Below are 23065 nucleotides of genomic sequence, written 5' to 3'. Positions count from 1 at the left end.
CTCTTCACATACGCTGCTGATACTCTGTTTATTATCTATCCTGATTGCCGAGTCACTTTTACCTCTACCTACATGCGCCTACTACCTCAACTACCTCATACCCCTGCACATTGACTTGGTACCGGTAGTCCTTCTATGTAATATTGTTATTGTTATTATATTGTGCTACTATTTCTTATTTTTGGGCAAATTTTTCGTATTTTTTAACTTTGCATTGTTGAGAAAGGGCTCATAAGTAAACACTTCACGTTAAAGGCTACATTTGTTGTATTATCTAAGACAATTAAACTGGAACAAACATTACAGTAAAGGGTGCAAAAAATCTAACTAACTGATTGGATTAGTTGAGAAAAATATATGTTATTTATCTTTGTGTAGAATAAGATTAATCAATCAATGTACATGCACAAACATAGATATTGAAACAAACCATTCAAAAAAATCCACCTGCTGTAGAGCATGCTGGGAAATTAATGATGGGCATAGTTTTGATTCAAAGTGATGTTTTGTTAGTTTCAGGTCCCTGTATTAGGGTAAAACTAGGCACGCAAAATAAGGCCTTTTGAAAGAAGTATGGTATTGTCTGCCCCTTTCTCTCTTCTCTCTTCTCCCATCTCTCTTCTCTCTTCTCCCATCTCTCTTCTCTCTCCTCTCTCCTCTCTCCTCTCTCCTCTCTCCTCTCCTCTCTGCTCCCTTCTCTCTTCTCTCTGCTCCCTTCTCTCTTCTCTCTGCTCCCTTCTCTCTTGTCTCTGCTCCCTTCTCTCTTCTCCCATCTCTCTCCTCTCTTCTCTCTGCTCCATTCTCTCTTCTCTCTCCTCTCTTCTCTCTGCTCCCTTCTCTCTGCTCCCTTCTCTCTCCTCTCTTCTCTCTTCTCTCTGCTCCCTGCTCTCTCCTCTCTGCTCTCTTCTCTCTGCTCCCTACTCTCTGTTCCCTTCTCTCTGCTCCCTTCTCTCTGCTCCCTTCTCTCTGCTCTCTTCTCTCTTCTCCATTCTCTCTTCTCTCTGATCCCTTCTCTCTTCTCTCTGCTCCCTACTCTCTGTTCCCTTCTCTCTTCTCTCTGCTCCCTTCTCTGTCCTCTCTGCTCTCTTCTCTCTGCTCCCTTCTCTCTGCTCTCTTCTCTCTTCTCTCTGATCCCTTCTCTCTGCTCCCTTCTCTCTTCTCTCTTCTCTCTGCTCCCGTCTCTCCTCTCTTCTCTCTGCTCCGTTCTCTCTTCTCTCTGCTCCCTTCTCCCATCTCTCTTTTCTCTTCTCGCATCTCTTTTCTCTTCTCTCTTCTCTCTTCTCTCTTCTCTCTGCTCCCTTCTCCCATCTCTCTTCTCCCATCTCTCTTCTCTCTTCTCCCATCACTCTTCTCTCTTCTCTCTGTTCTGCCTGTGATCTTTATTGTTTATTCAGTCAACACCCCTTTAGGCTTCAATCTCACTACACACAATGTACTCAAGGCCACATACACACACACACGCACACACACACACACACGCACACGCACACGCACACGCACACACACACACACACACACACACACACACACACACACACACACACACACACAGTCACACACACACACACACACACACAGTCACACAAGGATGAGTATTACTGTGGACTAGAGACTTATCTTCCATCTCTGTGGAGTGGTAGAACATTGAGACAAATCAGACAGGTTGACCAGCAGCCTGGTCTCATAGATTAGATGTAACGTAGTAAATGTAAGGCCAGATCACTTAACAAACGTAACATATTATACTAATTTCTGGTTACATAAGACAGATGATTACTTAAGGTAAGAACTAAAGTAGGGTGGTTGGTCGGGTTGGATTGTTAGGCAGACCAAACCGACCATTTTGCTGGAATTGTTTATTCCGATAAACAATAGGGCCCTACTAGAGAAATGTGAAGTTTTAAATTAAATGTGTTTGCTAATATACAGTGCATTCAGAAAGTATTCAGACCCCTTTACTTTTTCCACATTTTGTCATGTTACGGCCTTATTCTAAAATGAATTAAATATTATTTTTTTCTCATCAATCTACACACAATACGCCATAATGACAAAGCAAAAACAAGTTTTCAGAAATCTTTGCAAATGTATAAAAATTCAACAACTGAAATATCACATTTACTTCAAATTTAAAAAAAACTGTTTTCGCTTTGTCGTTATGGGGTATTGTGTGTAGATGGATGAGGAAAAAATGAATTTATTCAATTTTAGAATAAGGCTGTAACATAGCAACATGTGGAAAAAGGGAAAGGGTCTGAATACTTTCCAAATGCACTCTAGGTGATTGTTAATTGGACAAAAGATAGCAACAACATTCATAGTAGTAATAGTAGTTTTAAGGGTAATATAAACAAATTACTGTGGTGCAAATTAATGTTATAAACATATCGTTCAATTTCCCATTATCGTGATAATTCAGTAAATTGATTGTGATATGGATTTTTGTCTATATTTCCCAGCTCTACTGTGGAGTATGTGTGAGTGTATGGGACAGTGTCATGGAAATCAGTGTCGATCTCACTAATGCTTTTGTGGCTGAATGGAAGCAAGTCCTTGTAGCAGTGTTCCAACTACTAGTAGAAAGCCTTCCCAGAAGAGTGGAGCAGCAAAGAGAGGTCCTACTCCATATAATGCCCATGATTTTGGAATGAGATGTTCGACGAGCAGGTGTCCACGTACTGTTGGCCATGTAGTGTACGTCATGTTCATCGGCCTGCTCTGAGCCAATCTAAAATAGAAAGAGAGAGATGTTGAGATGTTACATTCAAACCTAACTCTGAACTGGGGTTAGTTGTTTAACTCATGCATGCAGTCGACTAGCTATTATCAAGTTCAAATAACTTCCTGAACATATTTTTGCCTACCAAATGGCACTCTTTTCCCTGTATAGTGTGCTACTTTTTAAGGGAGCCCATGGGGACTGAATAAGGAATGAGGTGTAATTTGAGGATGCAAGCTATGTAACATCTAGCACCATGACTTACTTACATGATCCTCGAGCTTTACTGTTGATCCCACCTGTCAGGTTCAGGCTTAGCGTTATTCTCTGATGGAAACGAGAGTACAGGAGGTAAACAAATGGATTGCATCAATCATGTTATGACAACAGAAGCCATAGCAATGACATTATATTCCACATTGTGCTCCTGTTATGCTTTGAGTTTGTAATAATATCAGTCACACTCAGGATAGGCGGTTGAGAGAGAGAGGCTATGTTCTACCATGATGCGTGAACCTATGTTTTTCTATGAGATCTACCGGAGTGCGTTGGGAGGAGAGGTTGATTTTGGATTCAGCATGTGTCCACTCCCTGGCCTCTCCTCTCCTCCTCTCCTCTCCTCCACCTCTCCTCCTCTCCTCACCTCTCCTCCACTTCTCCTCTCCCTCTCCTCTCCCTCTCCTCTCCTCTCCTCTCCTCCTCCTTTCCTCTCCTCCTCCTCTCCTCCACTCCTCCTCCTCTCCTCTCCCTCTCCTCTCCTCCTCCTTTCCTCTCCTCCTCCTCTCCTCCACCTCTCCTCCTCTCCTCCTCCTCTCCTCCACCTCTCCTCCTCCTCTCCTCCACCTCTCCTCCTCTCCTCTTCCTCTCCTCCACCTCTCCTCCGCCTCTCCTCTCCTCCTCCTTTCCTCCTCCTCTCCTCCACCTCTCCTCCTCCTCTCCTCCACCTCTCTTCCTCCTCTCCTCTCCTCCTCCTCTCCACCTCTCCTCTCCTCTCCTCTCCTCCTCCTCTCCTCTCCTCCTCTCCTCACCTCTTCTCCTCCTCTCCTCCACCTCTCCTCCTCCTCTCCTCTTCCTCTCCTCTCCTCTCTCCTCTCTTCCTCTTCTCCCTTCTCCTCTCCTCCTCCTCTCCTCCTCTCCTCCTCTCCTCACCTCTTCTCCTCCTCTCCTCCACCTCTCCTCCTCCTCTCCACCTCTCCTCCTCCTCTCCACCTCTACTCCTCTCCACCTCTCTTCCTCCTCTCCTCACCTCTCCTCCTACTCTCCTCCTCCTCCTCCTCTCCACATGTCCTCCTCCTCTCCTCCACCTCTCCTCCTCCTCACCTCTCCTCCTCCTCTCCACCTCTCCTCCTCATCTCCTCTCCTCCTCCTCCTCTCCACCTCTCCTCCTCTCCACCTCACCTCCTCCTCTCCACCTCTCCTCCTCCTCTCCTCCACCTCTCCTCCTCCTCTCCTCCTCCTCTCCACCTCTCCTCCTCCTCTCCTCCACCTCTCTTCCTCCTCTCCTCCTCTCCTCACCGCTCCTCCTCCTCTCCTCCTCCTCTCCTCCACCTCTCCTCCTCTCCTCTCCTCTCCTCCTCCTCTCCTCTCCTCTCCTCTCCTCCTCTCCTCCACCTCTCCTCCTCCTCACCTCTCCTCCTCCTCTCCACCTCTCCTCCTCTCCTCTCCTCCTCCTCTCCATCTCTCCACCTCTCCTCCTCCTCTCCTCCGCTCCTCACCTCTCCTCCTCCTTTCCTCCTCTCCTCCTCCTCCTCCTCTCCTCCACCTCTCCTCCTCCTCACCTCTCCTCCTCCTCTCCACCTCTCCTCCTCCTCTCCTCCTCCTCCTCTCCACCTCTCCTCCTCTCCACCTCTCCTCCTCCTCTCCTCACCTCTCCTCCTCCTCTCTCCACCTCTCCTCCTCCTCCTCTCCACCTCTCCTCCTCCTCTCCTCCACCTCTCCTCCTCCTCACCTCTCCTCCTCCTCTCCACCTCTCCTCCTCATCTCCTCTCCTCCTCCTCCTCTCCACCTCTCCTCCTCTCCACCTCACCTCCTCCTCTCCACCTCTCCTCCTCCTCTCCTCCACCTCTCCTCCTCCTCTCCTCCTCTCCTCCTCCTCTCCACCTCTCCTCCTCCTCTCCTCTAGCCATATGTTGTTCAGATGGCTCCTCTGGCCCAGATGGACTGTCACAGCCTGCTAATTGATTAACATGCAGCTCTCTTGCTCTCTCCCTCAATTCAAATCAAAGGGTTTTATTCGCATGGGAAACATTGCCAAAGCAAGTGAAATAGATAATAAACAATCAGAAATTAACAGTAAACATTAGTCACACAAGTTTCAAAAGAATAGAGTCATTTCAAATGTTATATTATGGCTGTGTTGTAACAATGTGTAAATATTTTAAGTACAAAAGGGAAAATAAATACACATAAATAATGGGTTGTATTTACAACCCTGGCTACCCTTTTCTTGTGACAACAGGTCACAAATACTGCTGCTGTGATGGCACACTGTGGTATTTGACCTAATAGATGGGAGTTTACACAAAACTAGATTTTTTTATGTTCTGTGTAATTTGAGGGCAATTTCTCTCTCTCTCTCTCTCTCTCTCTCTCTCTCTCTCTCTCTCTCTCTCTCTCTCTCTCTCTCTCTCTCTCTCTCTCTCTCTCTCTCTCTCCCTATGTCTCTCTGTCAGTCTCTCTCTCTCTCTCTCTCTCTCTCTCTCTCTCTCTCTCTCTCTCTCTCTCTCTCTATGTCTCTCTGTCAGTCTCTCTCTCTCTCTCTGTCTGTCTGTCTGTCTGTCTGTCTGTCTGTCTGTCTGTCTGTCTGTCTGTCTGTCTGTCTGTCTGTCTGTCTGTCTGTCTGTCTGTCTGTCTGTCTGTCTGTCTGTCTGTCTGTCTGTCTGTCTGTCTCTCTCTCTCTCTCTCATGGGGATGATGTGCATGGTGTACACTGTTGGGCGCTAGCTAGTAATACAACGATGGACAACATCACTAAGGAAGAGTAGCTGTCATTGCCATGCCATCATTATTGTATGAATCCAAGGTTACCAATGAGAGAGATGCGTTTACAGGGGGTGTTTTGGCAACAGGGGTGCAGTATGTTGTGGTAGACCATGATGCACTGTGTTTGCTGCAGTCTCAAATAAATTAGTTTGGCTGTGAGATGAGGTTACTGGCTATAGTAAAGCCTTTGCCTTTCAACGCCATGGGTATAACACTCATAAAACAACTAATTGAGTACCAGCTTCATAGTTATAACTGTGAAGGTACTTAATGTGCATATTTATGCCTACAGAACACACACACACAAGCACTTACACACACATCCTCTCAGACCCACTCGTACATATGTGCACATTTGCACAAAACGCCTCCACAATACAATGCATATGTATTTATTTCTGTTCTGTTCTGCACCTTAAGGGATATTGTTCCCTGTTGAGCTCTCTCTGTTGCCTTTATTGATACCCATTCAGACCCATACAGTGAGGTCCCTTCAGCTGCCTCCCTTCATCCCTGCCTCCCTCTACTCCCTCCCTTCCCTTGCCTCTTCTAGCCCATATTAACCTCATAAATCGTGTCTGTGCTGATTGTTATGGTCATTGTGTGTGCTGTGAGGGATGGTTATTATCTCCAGCTCTACTTGCTGGTGTTTTATGTGTCTCGTCTTCCTCCTTTCCTCGCTCCCACGATCTTCTCTCCTCTACTATTATATCGCTCGTCTTTATCCCTCTTTCTCTCTCCTTCTCTCTCGCTCCCCCTTTTTTTTCTCTCTCTCATCTCATATCTCTCTGTTATCTCTCTGTTTCTCTCACTCTTCCTTTCTCCCCTGTCCTTGCTTGCTCTCCTTTCCAATTACTATCACATCTCTAATATTTATCTTCCTCCCCCTCTCTCTCCCTCTCTCTCCCTCACTTTATCTCTGTCTCTCTCAGGGTCCGGATCACTGTGTAAAGTGTCTCCACTTTAAAGATGGTCCTAACTGTGTGGATAAGTGTCCCGACGGCCTTCAGGGGGCCAACAGCTTCATCTTTAAATATGCTGAGGCCAACAACGAGTGTCATCCCTGTCACTCTAACTGCACTCAGGGGTGAGCTAAATTCTATATACTGTATATCTGTGTCTTGGCTTCCAGCAGCATGTGCACGTTTGCGTCGTTGTGTGAATGGTTGCGTATCGCATAAGCATTCTGAATGACTAATGATCCTAGGAGGACAGAGTACTGTTCATTTACTTCTACAATACCTTTGTCTAACAGGCAACACAAGGGTGGACTGATCCCCATTGTCAACATTATAACAAGAGGAAAACAATATATGGTTCATCCACAACACAACAGCTCTCTGGATCACTATTTTGCACCACACACACACATACACACACACACACACTATGAGTTCATCAGTAGCAGAGTAAAGCACAAACGCAAGCCCGGGAATGGACACACACACACACACACACACACACACATGGATGCACGCATGTTAGCAATATACGCACACACACTGCTATGCTCTTCTAGGTGCTGATCTCACATATAACTGTGAACCCGTATCCAGCCAAGGTTTATCAGTGTCTGTAGAATCCACGGATGATAGAAACACATACACGCACATACGCACCCATGCACGCACACACATGAACTGCAAAAAACACCCTGGTGCGAGACAAAGAGAGAGACAGATGCCCAGGCAGTGAGCTGAGCAACAAACTCAACCCCCATCACTACACCCACCTAAGCCCCATCCTTTGACCTAAGAGGCATGTATCTGATGCTCATCATGCTTTGCTCAAACCTACTGTCATGGTGCGAGTCTAAACCACACAAATAACAACACTGAACACAATGGAACACAACGTGTTTACTACCTCATTCTGGAATATACAAGGTCTAAAGTCATCTGCTTTTGGCAAAAACAGACTTCACAAAATAAATGACAAATACAGAAATCTACATCCTGCAAGAAACATGTTATGAAGGAGATTGAGCCACTGGTTTCCCTCTAGGTTACAGATAGCTGGTAGTCTCATCCACTAAACGACCATGTGTTACACAGGGAAGAGACTCAGGAAGTATGCTAATTTGGTATAGATCAGACTTAACCCACTCCATTAAATTAATCAAAATAGGAACATTTTACATTTGGCTACAAATTAAAAGGAAATAATCTCAACAGAGAAAGATGTCCTCCTGTGTGCTACATACTGTATATCCACCACTAGAATCCCCACACTTTAATGAATACCAAGATCAACCATTTCCAGGCACAGGGACATGTACTAGTCTGTGGTGACCTCAACACCAGAAATGGGCAAGAACCTGACTCCCTTAGCACACAGGGGTACAAGCACCTAGATACAACTACTTCAAAACAACACTCAAAAATGGGTCTCGCATTTTTGCAGCTCTGTCGTAAGCTGGGTCTATTCATAGTCAATGGTAGGCTTTGAGGGGACTCTTATGGTAGGTACACCTACGGCTCATCCCTTGGTAGTAGTACTGTAGACTACTTTATCACTGACCTCAACCCAGAGTGTCTCAGAGCATTCAGTCAGTCCACTGACACCCCTATCAGATCACAGCAAAATCACAATCTACTTGAAAAGAGCAATACACAATCATGAGGCATCGAAGCCAAACAAACTGCATGATTTTAATAAGAAATGCTATAGATGGAAGGAGGGTGGTGTAGAAACCTGCCAAAAAACTATTGGCCAACAATAAATCCATTACCTCCTAGACAACTTCCTGGACAAAATGTTTCCCTGCAATAAAGAAGGTATAAACTTAGCAGTAGGAAGACTTAACAGTATATTTGACCTATCAGCTACGTTTTTGAGAAATGGTTTATTGAAGAATGCCCAAAAATTTATGTAGAATCCTATCAAACAAAAAACTCAGAGACCCAGAAAACCAGAACGTATGGGTAAACACTAGAACAGTACAGAAATACATTAAGAAAAATAAGGACTACCATGTCAGAAAACAGCTCAATGTGATGTAACCATAGTATGAATCACTTCTGGGAAAATTGGAACACAAATACAGTGTCGATACCTCTTGACTTATTCCACATGCTGTTGTGTTCCATCCTGAATTCAATGTTCTTTTTCTCAACCATCTACACAATACCCCATAATGACAAAGTGAAAACATGTTTTTAGAAATGTTTTCAAAGTTATTGAATATGAAATACAGACATATCTAATTTACATAAGTATTCACACCCATGAGTCAATACTTTTCAGAAGCACCTTTGGCAGCAATTACAGCTGTGAGTCTTTCTGGGTAAGTCTCTAAGAGCTTTCAACACCTGGATTGCGCAACACTTGACAATTATTATTTTCAGAATGCTTCAAGCTCTTTTAAGTCGATTGTTGATCATTGCTAGACAACCATTTTCAGGTCTTGCCATAGATTTTCAGTAGATTTAAGTCAAAACTGTAACTCGGCCACTCAGGAACATTCACTGACTTCTTGGTAAGCAACTCCAGTGTAGATTTGGCCTTGTGTTTTAGGTTATTGTCCAGCTTAAAGTTCAATCCATCTCTATGTCTGCTGGAAAGCAGACTGAACCAGGTTTTCCTCTGGAATTTTGACTGTGATTAGCTCCTTTTCTGTTTTATCCTGAAAAACTCCCCAGTCCTTAATGATTACTAGCATACCCATAACATGGTGCAGCCACCACTATGCTTGAAAATTGGAGAGTGGTACTCAGCAATGTGTTGTATTGGATTTGCCCCAAATGTAACACTTTGAATTCAGGACAAAAAGTGAATTGCTTCACCACATTTTTTTGTAGTATTGCGTGCCTTGTTGACGTGCCTTGTTGACGTGCCTTGTTGACGTGCCTTGTTGACGTGCCTTGTTGACAACAGGATGCATCTTTTGGAATATTTATATTCTGTACAGGCTTCCTTCTTTTCACCTGTCAGTTAGGTTAGTATTGTGGATCCATCCTCAGTTTTCTCCTATCACATACATTAAAACTCTAACTGTTTTAAAGTCACTATTGGCCTCATGGTGAAATAAATCCCTGAGTGGTTTCCTTCTTCTCCGGCAAATGAGTGAGGAAGGACACCAGTATCTTTGTACTGACTGGGTGTATTGATGCACCATCCAAAGTGTCATTAATAACTTCACCATGCTCAAAGAGACATTCAATGTCTGTTTTTTTTTTTTTTTTTACCCATCTACCAATAGGTGCCCATCTTTGCGAGGCATTGGAAAACCTCCCTGGTATTTGTGGTTGAATGCTCGACTGAGGGACCTTACAGATAATTGTATGTGTGGGGTACAGAGATGAGGTAGTAATTGAAAAATAATGTTTAACACTATTATTGCACACAGAGTGAGTCCATGCAAATTTGTATGTGACTTGTTAAGCACATGTTTACTCCTGAACTTATTTAGACTTGGCATAACAAAGGGGTTAAATACTTTTGGACTCAAGACATTTCAGCAAATGATTTATACATTTGTAAAAATGTTGATAAGCATAATTCCACTTTGACATTGTGGGGTATTGTGTGCAAAAAAATACAAAATAAAAACCTTGTGAAGACTTACAGAAAACGTTTGACCTCTGTCATTGCCCACAAAGGGTATATAACAAAGTATTGAGATAAACTTTTGTTATTGACCAAATACTTATTTTCCACCATAATTTGCAAATAAATTCATTAAAAATCCTACAATGTGATTTTCTGGATTTTATTTTCTCATTTGGTCTGTCATAGCTGAAGTGTACCTATGATGAAAATTACAGGCCTCTCTCATCTTTTTAAGTGGGAGAACTTGCACAATTGGTGGCTGACTAAATACTTTTTTGCCCCACTGTATAACCAAGAGCAAACACATTTACATTTACATGATCATTTGCAAAACTTAGAATCAGCTATTAAAGACTACCAGAACACACTGGATTCTCTAATTACATTGAATGAATTACAGGAGAAAATACAAACCCTCCAGCCCAAAAAGGCCTGTGGTGTTGATGATATACTAAACTAAATGATAATATATACAGATCACATTGGCTATACTTAAACTCTTCATAATTATCCTCAGCTCATTTGGAACCAAGTTCTGATCACCCCAATCCACAAAAGTGGAGACAAATTTGACCCCAATAATTACAATGGAATCTGTGTCAACAGTAACCACGGAAAGATCCTCTGCAACAGCAGACTCCAACATTTCCTGAGCAAATGTCAAATTGGCTTCTTACCAAAATATCAGACGACAGACCACAAATACACCCTGCACTCCTTAATTGACAAAAAAACGAACAAAAGAAAAGTCTTCTTATGCTTTGTTGATTACATAAAATCTTTTGATTCAATTTGGCATAAGGGTCTGCTATACAAATTGATGGAAAGCGGTGTTGGGGAGAAAACATACAGATTATAAAATCATTTTTTACAAACAACAAATGTGCAGTTAAAATTGTCAATAAACACACAATCTTGTTTCCTCAAGACGGGGGGTGAGACAAGAATGCAGCTTGAGCCCCACCCTGTTCAACATTTCTATCAAAGAATTGGCGAGGGCACTAAAACAGTCTGCAGCACCCGGCCTCACCCTAATAGACTCTGAAGTAAAATGGTTACTGTTTGCAGATGATCTGTTGCTTCTGTCTCCAACCAAGGAGGGCCTGTTTTGTTTGCCTGCACAGATTGTGTCAAACCTGGACCCTGATGGTAAATCTCAGAAACACAAAAATAATGGTGTCCCAAAAAAAGACCAGTTGCCAGGACAACAAATACAAATTCTATCAACACACCGTTGCCCTAGAGCACAAAAATAATTATACCTACCTCGGCTTAAACATCAACACCACTGGTTACTTCCACAAAGCTGTGAACGAAGAGACAAGGCAAGAAGAGATTTATATGCTATCAAAATAATTATAAAAACTGACATTCCAATTAGGATCTGGCTAAAAATCCTTAAATCAGTTATAGAACCCATTGCTCTCTAACGTTGTGAGGTCTGGAGTCCACTCACCACCCAATTGAGACTGCATGCATAATTCAGCAAAAATATCCTTCATGTACAATGCAAAACCCAATGCAGGCAGAGCAGAATTAGGACTATACCTGCTAATTATCAAAATCCAGAAAATAACTGTTAAATTCTACAACCACTTAAAGGAAGTGATGCCCACACATTCCAACACAAAGCCCTCGTCTACAGATTAACTTAGAGAAGAGTCCCCTCAGCCATCTTGTTCTGGGGCTGTGTTCACAAACACAAACAGACCCCACGGAGCCCCAGGACAGCAACACAATTAGACTTAACCAAATTATAAGAACACACAAATATAACTATTTGATAGACTGCAAGAATCAATCTAAAAATTTAGCAAACTGGAAAGTTGTCTGACCCTAAACAGAGAATAGACAGTGGCAGAAAATCTGACCACTGGGATAGACCCAAAATTAAGAAAATCCTTGACTATGTCCAGACTATGTACATGAACTGCCTTGCTATTGAGAGAGACCGCCATAGGCAGACCTGGCTCTCGACAGAAAGAAAGGCTACAGTATGTGCCCTTTGCCCACAAAATGAGGTGGAAACTGAGATGCACTTCCTTACTTCCTGCTAAAGGTATGACCATATCAGAGACGCATACTGTATTTTCCACAGATCACACCGACCTACAAAGAATTAGAAAACGAATCAAGCATTGATAAACACCCATATCTGTGAGACGAAATACCGCAATGTGCAATCACAGCAGCAAGGTTTTTGACCCGTTGCCATGAAAACGGATCAACCAGTGGAGCACAAACAACATATTCGTACTACAACTTTGTGCACATTGTTAAAAACATTATCTGATAATATAATGTTTGTAATGGCTTAATCCTTTTGAAACCTTTGATGTTGTTTTTCGTTTCTTCTCACTTTTGTTTATTGTTTACTTCACAGAGAAATAGAGAGAGACAGAGAAATAGAAAGAGAAATAGAGAGAGAGAGAAATAGAGAGGCAGAGCATGAGATAGAGGGAGACAGGGACACAGAGGAAGAGAGCAAAAGAGAGAGTGAGACAAAGAGAGAGAGAGATGGAGGGAGGGAGAGTGAGCGAGAGGGAGAGGGAAAGAGGGAGAAATTCCACTCTCCATCTGCTCTTTGAGTGCTGTGAATCCTACGATTGTAATTTTCAGCTGCAGAAGGAAGGGGCAGATATATTTTGGTATTGCAGTCAGTCAGTTCACCGGGCTGGCCATGTCACATCTTTGTTCTATTTCCTGCTGAGCGGCAGGCTGGCAGCTCACTACTCCATGTACACATAACGACATTGTTAAAAAACACGATGCAGTGGAAATGCCATCTTGACACTCTATCCCAGGCAGCCCTTCAGTTCAGACAGACTGAAATCGATTCAGAGATCCTCTCTGTTACCATTCCTTTCCCTCTTAACATCAAATAGCCTCACCATGCAGTGTCCTGACTCCCGAACGTGCCCCTTCATCGCTGGGACTGTCTGACATGACTGTTTTTTTCTGTTGACAGACACTCAAGGCCAATGTCCAGTCGAGTGATTGATTGTGATCGGATGGATGACTGGCTGATTTATTCTGTTGCTTCATTAACTCTGCTTCTTTCCCTCATCCAGGTGTATTGGACCCAGACTGCAGGACTGTATTGGCATGATGGACAGGTAAATATCTCTTCAAATCCCTACTGTCCCCAGGACAGACTGCGTATACAGACACACAAGTTCAACTTTGATTTATTTGTGATTTGTAAGTACAAGTTCATGCATTGAAATGTATCTTTGACGAGGGCTCAATAGTAAAAAGATGAGACACACTTCTCCCCAGCAGAAAATGTCATGACAACCAACTGTGCCCACTGAGCAAGGCTTATATTTATTGCTACAGTGGTTCCTCTAAAAGTGGCGAGCTTACACCGCAGGACTTAGAGGTACCCAGCGTCACAGCTTCATTGCTCCAGACCACCACAAGGGGGAGCTAGAGCACTCATGCATTTGGGTCCCAAGGTTTTTATATGACCAATCATAGAGAGTGGTTCAAATGACGAATTTGACGCGAGCCACCTGTCGCAGGTGACTTTCTTCAGCAAAGATGGCTGACAAAACATTACGGTGGAAGCAAATGTAAGTAATTATAACATCATGAGTCAAGAAAAACATTTGCAAATGAGAGGAATATGTTAATGTAGAGAAAAACGATTGTGCATATTGTTTTGTCATAAAGTTAGTTTACGAAAATCACTATTTAGCCAGTTTGCTAGCTAGTGTTATGACACGAGTATGAAATTGTAATTCGTGTTGTTTAATGTTTTGGGACTCCTGAGAAAACCAGCAAACCAGGCTGTCGTCTATTGAAACTGTAGATGTAAAGAATCTAGCTAGCTAAAGCATTTCCTGCAAATTGAATGTACAATTGTGTAAGCTTGCTTTGCTTATATTTTCCATGCAATGCAGCTGAAGTAACATAGTTAGCTAGCTATGTACTTGCTTATTGTGTAGTGGAGGTTAAAATAACTGTATGGATGTGTCTGAATGGCATTAATGAAGCCTACGGATTGAGTAGAATATAATAACTTTATTGTGCCAAGGATGCAAGTCGTATATACATGTAGTTATTGCCACGCATGAGATCCACACATTGTAGCCTGTACATTGAATATATTCACTGAGGATGTCATCTTCCTTGGCAAATAAAGGTGCGGTTCAGGTATGAATCTCTGTGAGACATTCTTTTTCAGTCATATCCAATACCAGGTGTATCAAATTCCATTCTTTGAATGATGCTGCGTCTGCATGTATGTATTACAATTATACACTTCAACAGTGTTTACCACTCCTGCTCCTGGGACATCAATGATTACACATTGTAACTATGCAATAGACTAGAACCATTATTTAAGTAAAAGCTGATTTGTAATTCATATATATAGAAAATAAACAGTACACTACACTTCCTATGCATATCTACCTCCGTTTGCATTAATCTGAGGACACAGGATACAGTAGGTATAGTATTTCAATGAGATACTTAATTTCAACCAGTGGAGAATTTGAAACACTTTATTGAAAGTTCATTATCCAGGTGTTATAAATACATAATACATGCATTAAAAATATTATGTTATAAATACAAGTTCAATCTGTACTTCAATGCACATACGCATTATAAAAGAGAAAGAAAGAGATGGGAAAGAGATGTAAAAGACAGAAAGGGAAAGAGGTAAGAGCAGAAGAGCCGGGAAGACAGCATATGATTAATGAATGACCTACCCTAATATTCTCTCAGTTCATCACAATTACATAGTGTCTCCTAACCAGCCCTGGGCCCCCAGATGGCCCGAAGGTTATCTTAAGAGTGGGTGAGGTGGCGATGACGTGACTGGCTTCCGCTCTCACATCAACACATACCTGCAGACGAGAGACAGATGGATAGAGAGAGAGAATGATTAAGCTTTGTTTTTTATTCTAACACTGTCAGTCATCAGGAGGTGAAATACAAAACTGACCTTGGATCATTAACTCTGGGACTACTACATCTCTCTGTATTTCAATAGAAAGTATCTCTTTAATAATACTTCTGTTGACCCAACCAAGTGACCTCTCACCTATGATGATGCTGTGCCCTCTGTCAGCTAGTTCAGATGCGGGAAGGGTTCACCAACACAGCTGATATAACCTAGAGGATTTAGGGAGAAGGGGGAGAAGGATGAAGTGAAGGAGAGAGACTGTTATTGAGAAAATAAGGGGGTTAAAGAGACTGTGTTCGACAGAAATATGTGTGTGTGTAGTCTCACCTGGTGTCCACACTAAGTGGTACTTTATGCTCAAAAACAGACATGAGGACAAACAATATAATTATTAGACTTTTTCATTACCAGATCATTGGGAATTACTAAAGTATAATATCCCTTAAAACAAGTCATGATAACATTGGATAGATAGATACATGTGTAGCATCTGGCAATAGCAGGATCAAATCAAGGATTGCATCACAAATTAATAAATAAATAACACTTGAAGCTTGATGACTTGATCATTTGAATCAGCTGTGTAGTCTTTAAGCAAAAACAAAAATGTGCACCCCTTTGAGTCCCCAGGACCAGGATCTTCATTGGGACCTCTTAATCTGCAGACAGGCTTTCACAGCTCTCTGTATCCAAGGACAGAAAACCTCACAAAAGACTTAATTATACTCAAATTAGACAGCACTGAATATGATGTTCTCTGTCCTCACTTCTAGGGACAGGAACTACACAAAAGTACCTGCTCTATCCAGAATATCCCACTCTAACTTTGACAGCTGGGCCTGCTATCCTTTCACTCTCCTCCATGGCTGTTAGCTAGCTACCTACACATGTATTTTACAGTGTTAAATATCTCAAGATAGCTAGCTAATATGAAGTGAGGTAGTTGGTCAAATATAATTAACTTAGCTAGCTGTCTATACAGTATGTATGTAACGGCTTTCTTCCTGGGATGAAGGAGAGGACCAAAACGCAGCGCGGCTAGTGTTCAACATGTTTAATAAAGAATAAGAACGTGAACACTACAAAACAATAAATGTGAAAACCGAAAAATTTCCTATCTGGTGTAGAACACAAAGACAGAAAACAATCACCCACAAACCAACAGTGCAAACAGGCTACCTTAATATGGTTCCCAATCAGAGACAATGACAAACACCTGCCTCTGATTGAGAACCATATTAGGCCAAACAACAAACACAACATAGAAACACAAAACATAGAATGCCCACCCAGCTCACATCCTGACCAACTAAACAAAGACTAAACAAAGGAAATAAGGTCAGGAACGTGACAATGTAAACTAGCTAGCTACGTTGGCAGCTCATTTGAGTTAAAATGCACTGTAGCTAGTTACTGAAGCTAATAATACATAGTTTAAAACATTTGAAATTTACTTACTTGAATAGGTTCTCCCACCCATGTGGACAATTGAAAACAGAGCAGCAAAGTTGATTTGTCACCAGAGCGGTTTGAGCATATTATTATTTGCCTGTGAATAACCAGACCTTCATACAAACTTGAGATGCTGAATTTTGGACGCACAATCAAAGTTGCTGCCATATCCTGCCAGCACACCCACAAGCGAGCCACTCAGGCAGAGAATGACATGTGGAAGAGAGCAAGGAACAAAATGGGAGTAACAATCCGGTCTAAATAACAAGTGAAAAGGGGAAAAAGTATTATTATTAACCCCACATAATTATATAAAAGCCCCTTAGATATTCTGTGTTTCGACAGCTGGAGGCATTTTGTTTTTCACAAGCGGACTTACTGTAGCAGGCTGGGAATTCTGCAAACAACGTGTAAGGCACACGAAAACGAACTTGGTATAAACAGAGTTGTTTAATAAGTGCTCATAAAACTCCAAAAAACAATAATATAAGTGGGTACAAAACCCGTCGCACACCGACACATGACTTGCACATAACATACAATAAAACAATCTCCGACAAGGACATGAGGGGAAACAGAGGGTTAAATACACAACATGTAATTGATGGGATTGGAACCAGGTGTGAAGGAAGACAAGACAAAACCAATGGAAAATGAAAAATAGATCAGTGATGGCTAGAAGATTGGTGACGTCGCGTCGACCGCCGAACACCGCCCGAACAAGGGGAGGGACCGACTTCGGCGGAAGTCGTGACACACCTTTCTAGGATGGGCTATTAGCTGAACAAAAGACTATTCAACCTTTACTAAAGAATTGTCTAATAGCCGAGCTAGGTGTGAAAAATCCCCCTCCCCAACTTGCAACAAATCATTTGTTTCGACCTTTCTAAGGCACTGCATCTCAGTGCAAGAGGCATTACTACGGTCCCTGGTTCGAATACAGGCTGTTTCACATCCGACCGTGATTGGGAATGCCATAGCGCAGCACAAAATTAGCCCAGTGACATTCGGGGTAGGCCTTCATTGTAAATAAGAATTTGTTCCTACCTGACTTGCCTAGTTAAATAAAGGTTACATAAAAAAAATGGTGGCAACCACAGTGCAATCAATAGGAGGTGAACAGTGGCTGGTGCTGAAAATATAGCTAACTTGTTATGCAAGTGTTGCACACCAACAGATGGAGAAAATCTACACCAGTCGAGCAATTCATTTCAACAACAATCGTCATTTTAATTTGACTTTACAAACAACAAGAGGACTTAATTGGAGTCTATTTCTTTGGAGCCTAGACATTTATAAAATAACTTAACTGGCTGATGCAGGTTCGATACCGGTGTCGGCCGCCACTGGGAGACCCATGAGGCAGCTTTTGGTTTTAATTTAGAATCCTCCAATCCTCTATATGTAATTATTGGCGGAGAGTCACGTTATATTTTTCAATATACTGTAGGCGACATGAGTCTCACTAGTGTTGAGTAATGTGCTGTTAAAAGTGGTGTGGGTCTTATTTATTTAAAGAGTATATTGAAGTTAGAAGCAGTAGGATTTGAATGAAAAGTCTACAACTATTTTTTCACCTTTTTGCGCTGCTCTGAGACAAGCATGGGGACTGGTCTTGATAAATCAATGAGATTTTTATTTTCACTTAATCTCCGTTTGGGTATTGGTTAGACTAGAATAAAAAAAATAAGGGTGCAGAAATGTTATGCTCTTAGTGTAGGCAAGTCAGTTAAGAACAAATTCTTATTTACAAGACAGCCTACTCCTTCCTCCCCGTCGGGGAATTGAACCCCAAAAGTTTGGACACACCTACTCATTCAAGGGTTTTACATTGTAAAAGAATAGTGAAAACATTAAAACTATGAAATAAAACATATGGAATCATGTAGTAACCAAAAAAGTGTTAAACAAATCAAAATATATTTTATATTTGAGATTCTTCAAAGTAGCCACCCTTTGCCTTGATGACAGCTTTGCACATTTTTGTAATTCTCTCAACCAGCTTCATGAGGTAGTCACTTGGAATGCATTTCAATTAACAGCTGTGCTGGGGGGGTACACAGAAGATAGACCTATTTGGTAAAATAATGGTAAAAGTTCATATTATGGCAAGAACACCTCAAATAAGAAAAGAGAAACGACAGTCCATCATTACTTTAAGACATGAAGGTCAGTCAATGTGGAACATTTCAAGAACTTTCAAAGTTTCTTCAAGTGCAGTCGCAAAAAACATCAAGCTATGATGAAACTGGCTCTCATGAGGACTGCCACAAGAAAGACCCAGAGTTACCTTTGCTTCAGAGGATAAGTTCATTAGAGTTACCAGCCTCAGAAATTGCAGCCCAAAGAAATGCTTCACAGAGTTCAAGTAACAGACACATCTCAACACCAACTGTTCAGAGGAGACTGTGTGAATCAGGCCTTCATGGTTAAAATTTCTGCATAGAAACCAATAATAAAGCACACCAATAAGAGAGACAATGCTAGGGCCAAGAAACACGAGCAATGAACATTAGACTAGTGGAAAACTGTCCTTTGGTCTTATGAGTCCAAATGTGAGATTGTTGGTTACAACCGCCATGTCTTTGTGAGACGCAGAGTAGGTGAATGGATGATCTCCGCATGTGTGGTTCCCACCATGAAGCATGGAGGAGGAGGTGAGATGGTGTGGGGTGCTTTGCTGGTGACACTGTCTGTGATTTATTTAGAATTCAAGGCACACTTAACCAGCATGGCTACCACAGCATTCTGCAGCGATATGCCATCCCATCTGGTTTGCACTTAGTGGGACTATCATTTGTTTTTCAACAGGACAATGACTCAAAACACACCTCTAGGCTGTGTAAGGGCTATTTGACAAAGGAGAGTGATGGAGTGCTGCATCAGATGACCTGGCATCTACAATCACCCGACCTCAACCCAATTGAGATGGGGTTGAGATAGTGAGAGGAAACAAAAAGGAAGAACAGAAGAGAACAGAGGGACAGAACACATCATTCTAAAGGCCTAATAGAACAGCTTCCCCCTATAGGACTATGCTTAGAAAGAAACAGCACAGCACAGAAGAGAGATGCCAAATTGGCTTAAAAATGAAGACCGAAACAAAGGCATAGTGGAAAAACACACTACTTGGCCAAAGCATCCTGATCTCAAGGCAGAGCTGAGCTGAGCTGAAAGGAGCTGTGTAAGAGCAGAGAGAAAGAGACGTTAATGACTGCTAATTCATTCCAAGCTGCATCTCAAATGGCACTATTCCCTATGCAGTGCACTACTTTTGACCAGAGCTTTATGGTCACTATATAGGGAATAGGTTGCCATTTGAGACACAGCAAGAGCCTGCAGTAGCCTAGGTCTCACTCTCCACTGATCCACTACTCTACTATCTACTATCTGACGATCTGATTTACTACTATACTATTTGATTCAATTCTACTATCTGATTCAGTACTCTACTATCTGATTCAGTACTCTACTATCTGATTCAGTACTCTATGTGATTCAATGCTCTTCTATCTGATTCACTACTCTACTATCTGATCCACTTCTCTTCTATCTGAGGCAATGAGGGGAGAATGTCAGGGTGAGCTGATGATGGGAGATAGGGAGAGGCTGTGGGGTGAAGATGGGGTGAGGAGGAAGAGAGGTGAAAGAGAGGAGGAGGGGTGAAGGTGGATGAGGAGAAGTGCTAGTAAACAGATAAAGTTCCTAGGCTGTGAGGGGAAAAGCCTCCGTACATACAGGATGTTGACAGCAGAGTAACAGAGAATACCCTGATAGAACTATGTGACTGTGATTGTAGCATGCCAAGTTGGTGAAGTGGCTTTGGAACATGTTTTAGAGAAGCTATGGTTTAACTGAGCAGAACAGAAAGGCAGCTTATAATTGCTTGGGGCCAATGTTGAGAAGACAAAGACTCTCAGAGCTCAGACATACAGTTGAAGTCGGAAGTTAACATACAACTTAGCCAAATACATTTAAACTCAGTTTTTCACAATTCCTGACATTGTATACTATTAAAAATTCCCTTTCTTAGGTCAGTTAGGATCACCACTTTATTTTTAGTATGTGAAATGTCAGATTAATAGTAGACAGATGTATTTATTTCAGCATTCATTTCTTTCATCACATTCCCAGTGGGTCAGAAGTTTACACACACTCAATTAGTATTTGGTAGAATTGCCTTTACATTTTTTTTACTTGGGTCAAACGTTTCGGGTAGCCTTCCACGAGCTTCCCACAATAATTTGGGTGAATTTTGGCCCATCTCTCCTGACAGAGCTGGTGTAACTGAGTCAGGTTTGTAGGCCTCCTTGCTCACACACACACTTTCAGTTCTGCTCACAAATTTTCTATAGGATTTAGGTCAGGGCTTTGTGACGGCCACTCCAATACCTTGACTTTGTTGTCCTTAAGCCATTTTGCCACAACTTTGGAAGTATGCTTGGGGTCATGGTCGATTTGGAAGATCCATTTGCGACCAAGCTTTAACTTCCTGACTGATGTCTTGAGATGTTGCTTCAATATATCCACATCATTTTTCTTCCACATGATGCCATCTATTTTGTGAAGTGCACCAGTCCCTCCTGCAGCAAAGCACCCCCACAACATGATGCTGCCACCCCCGTGCTTCACGGTTGGGATGGTGTTCTTTGCTTGCAAGCCTCCCCCTTTTTCCTCCAAACATAATGATGGTCATTATGGCCAAACAGTTCTATTTTTGTTTCATCAGACCAGAGGACATTTCTCCAAAAAAGTACGATCTTTGTCCCTATGTGCAGTTGCAAACTGTAGTCTGGCTTTTTTATGGCGGTTTTGGAGCAGTGGCATCTTCCTTGCTGAGCGGCCTTTCAGGTTATGTCGATATAGGACTCGTTTTACTGTGGATGTAGATACTTTTGTACCTGTTTCCTCTAGCATCTTCATAAGGTCCTTTGCTGTTGTTCTGGGATTGATTTGCACCTTTCGAAACAAAGTACGTTCAGCTCTAGGAGACAGAACGCGTCTCCTTCCTGAGCCGAATGACGGCTGCATGGTCCCATGGTGTTTATACTTGCGTACTATTGTTTGTACAGATGAATGTGGTACCTTCAGGTGTTTGGAAATTTCTCCCAAGGATGAACCAGACTTGTGGAGGTCTACAATAATTTTTCTGAGGTCTTGGCTGATTTCTTTTGATTTTCCCATGATGTCAAGCAAAGAGGCACTGAGTTTGAAGGTAGGCCTTGAAATACATCCACAGGTACACCTCCAATTGACTCAAATCATGTCAATTAGCCTATCAGAAGCTTCTAAGGCCATGACATCATTTTCTGGAATTTTCTAAGCTGTTTAAAGGCACAGTCAACTTAGTGTATGTAAACTTCTGACCCACTGGAATTGTGATACAGTGAATTATAAGTGAAATAATCTGTAAACAATTGTTGGAAAAATGACTTGTGTCATGCACAAAGTAGATGTCCTAGCCGACTTGCCAAAACTATAGTTTGTTAACAAAACATTTGTGGAGTGGTTGAAAAACGAGTTTTAATGACTCTAACCTAAGTATATGTAAACTTCCGACTTCAACTGTACATTGGGTTCCACAGCTGATCTGACATTGTGTCAACCCTCTTCTTCTTTCCTTCCTACTCCTTGCCACAGGCTGCTGTGTAAGGCTGTCTCATATAATAGAGACTAGACTGTCATCTGCACTCTGTCACTCTCTGCGTTTTGACCCTCTCTCTCTCACACACACACACACACACACACACACACACACACACACACACACACACACACACACACACACACACACACACACACACACACACACACACACACACACACACACACACACACACACACACACACACACACACACACGCTGATTGTCATATTGGCTCAAAATAGAAAGAGGAGAGAAAGAGGATATCACTCCACACCCCATACCCCATTCTCCACTTTCCATTTGGGCATGTCTCTACAATGTTTACTAGGAGTATGCCTATGCTTTCCTACAAATTACAACTATGTCTCTTGAAGCCACTTCCTCCACAAATCATCATGTAGTCCCTTACTACAGTAAATCCATCCCTGTAATATTGTGTAGGAGAGGGGTGGAGCTGGGAGAATGAGCAGGTGCACCCTGCCGTGGTCAAATGTAGCACACTAAGTACAGTAGGGAATAGAGGAGCAATTTGGGAGGCACCCGATAACCGAAAGATTGGGGGGTGTTTCATGTGATTCCAGAAGTGAGCTGAGTGTGATAACATGTAATGGGCCTGTGATGTACCAGGTGGCTGATAGCTTTCCTGCTGATGTAAAACATGACTGGAGTGTGCTGACGCCACCACTCTGCTCTGTTCTGTTCTGCCAAATGAGCCCTTTTTATTAAGATAGAGAATAGGGTCTATTCACTCAGATACACCATCTCATCTTCTCACCTACCGTATTCTGTGTCTGTG

The 23065-nt window shown here is 42.3% G+C and overlaps 1 protein-coding gene across 1 annotated transcript in view; it reads left to right on the top strand.

Moving 5' to 3' along the window:
* The window catches only part of LOC120063924 (receptor tyrosine-protein kinase erbB-4-like), a 142835-nt gene that overhangs the window by 17632 nt on the left and 102138 nt on the right, over nucleotides 1–23065 (top strand). The window contains exons 5-6 of the mRNA XM_039014234.1: nucleotides 6634–6788; nucleotides 13324–13368. Of these exons, the coding sequence (XP_038870162.1) occupies nucleotides 6634–6788; nucleotides 13324–13368 (200 nt within the window). The remainder of the gene's footprint in view (nucleotides 1–6633; nucleotides 6789–13323; nucleotides 13369–23065) is intronic.

The sequence above is a fragment of the Salvelinus namaycush genome, chromosome 19 (genome assembly GCF_016432855.1).
Source record: "Salvelinus namaycush isolate Seneca chromosome 19, SaNama_1.0, whole genome shotgun sequence".
Lineage (NCBI taxonomy): Eukaryota > Metazoa > Chordata > Actinopteri > Salmoniformes > Salmonidae > Salvelinus > Salvelinus namaycush.
This window is presented reverse-complemented; position numbering and strand designations above follow the sequence as displayed.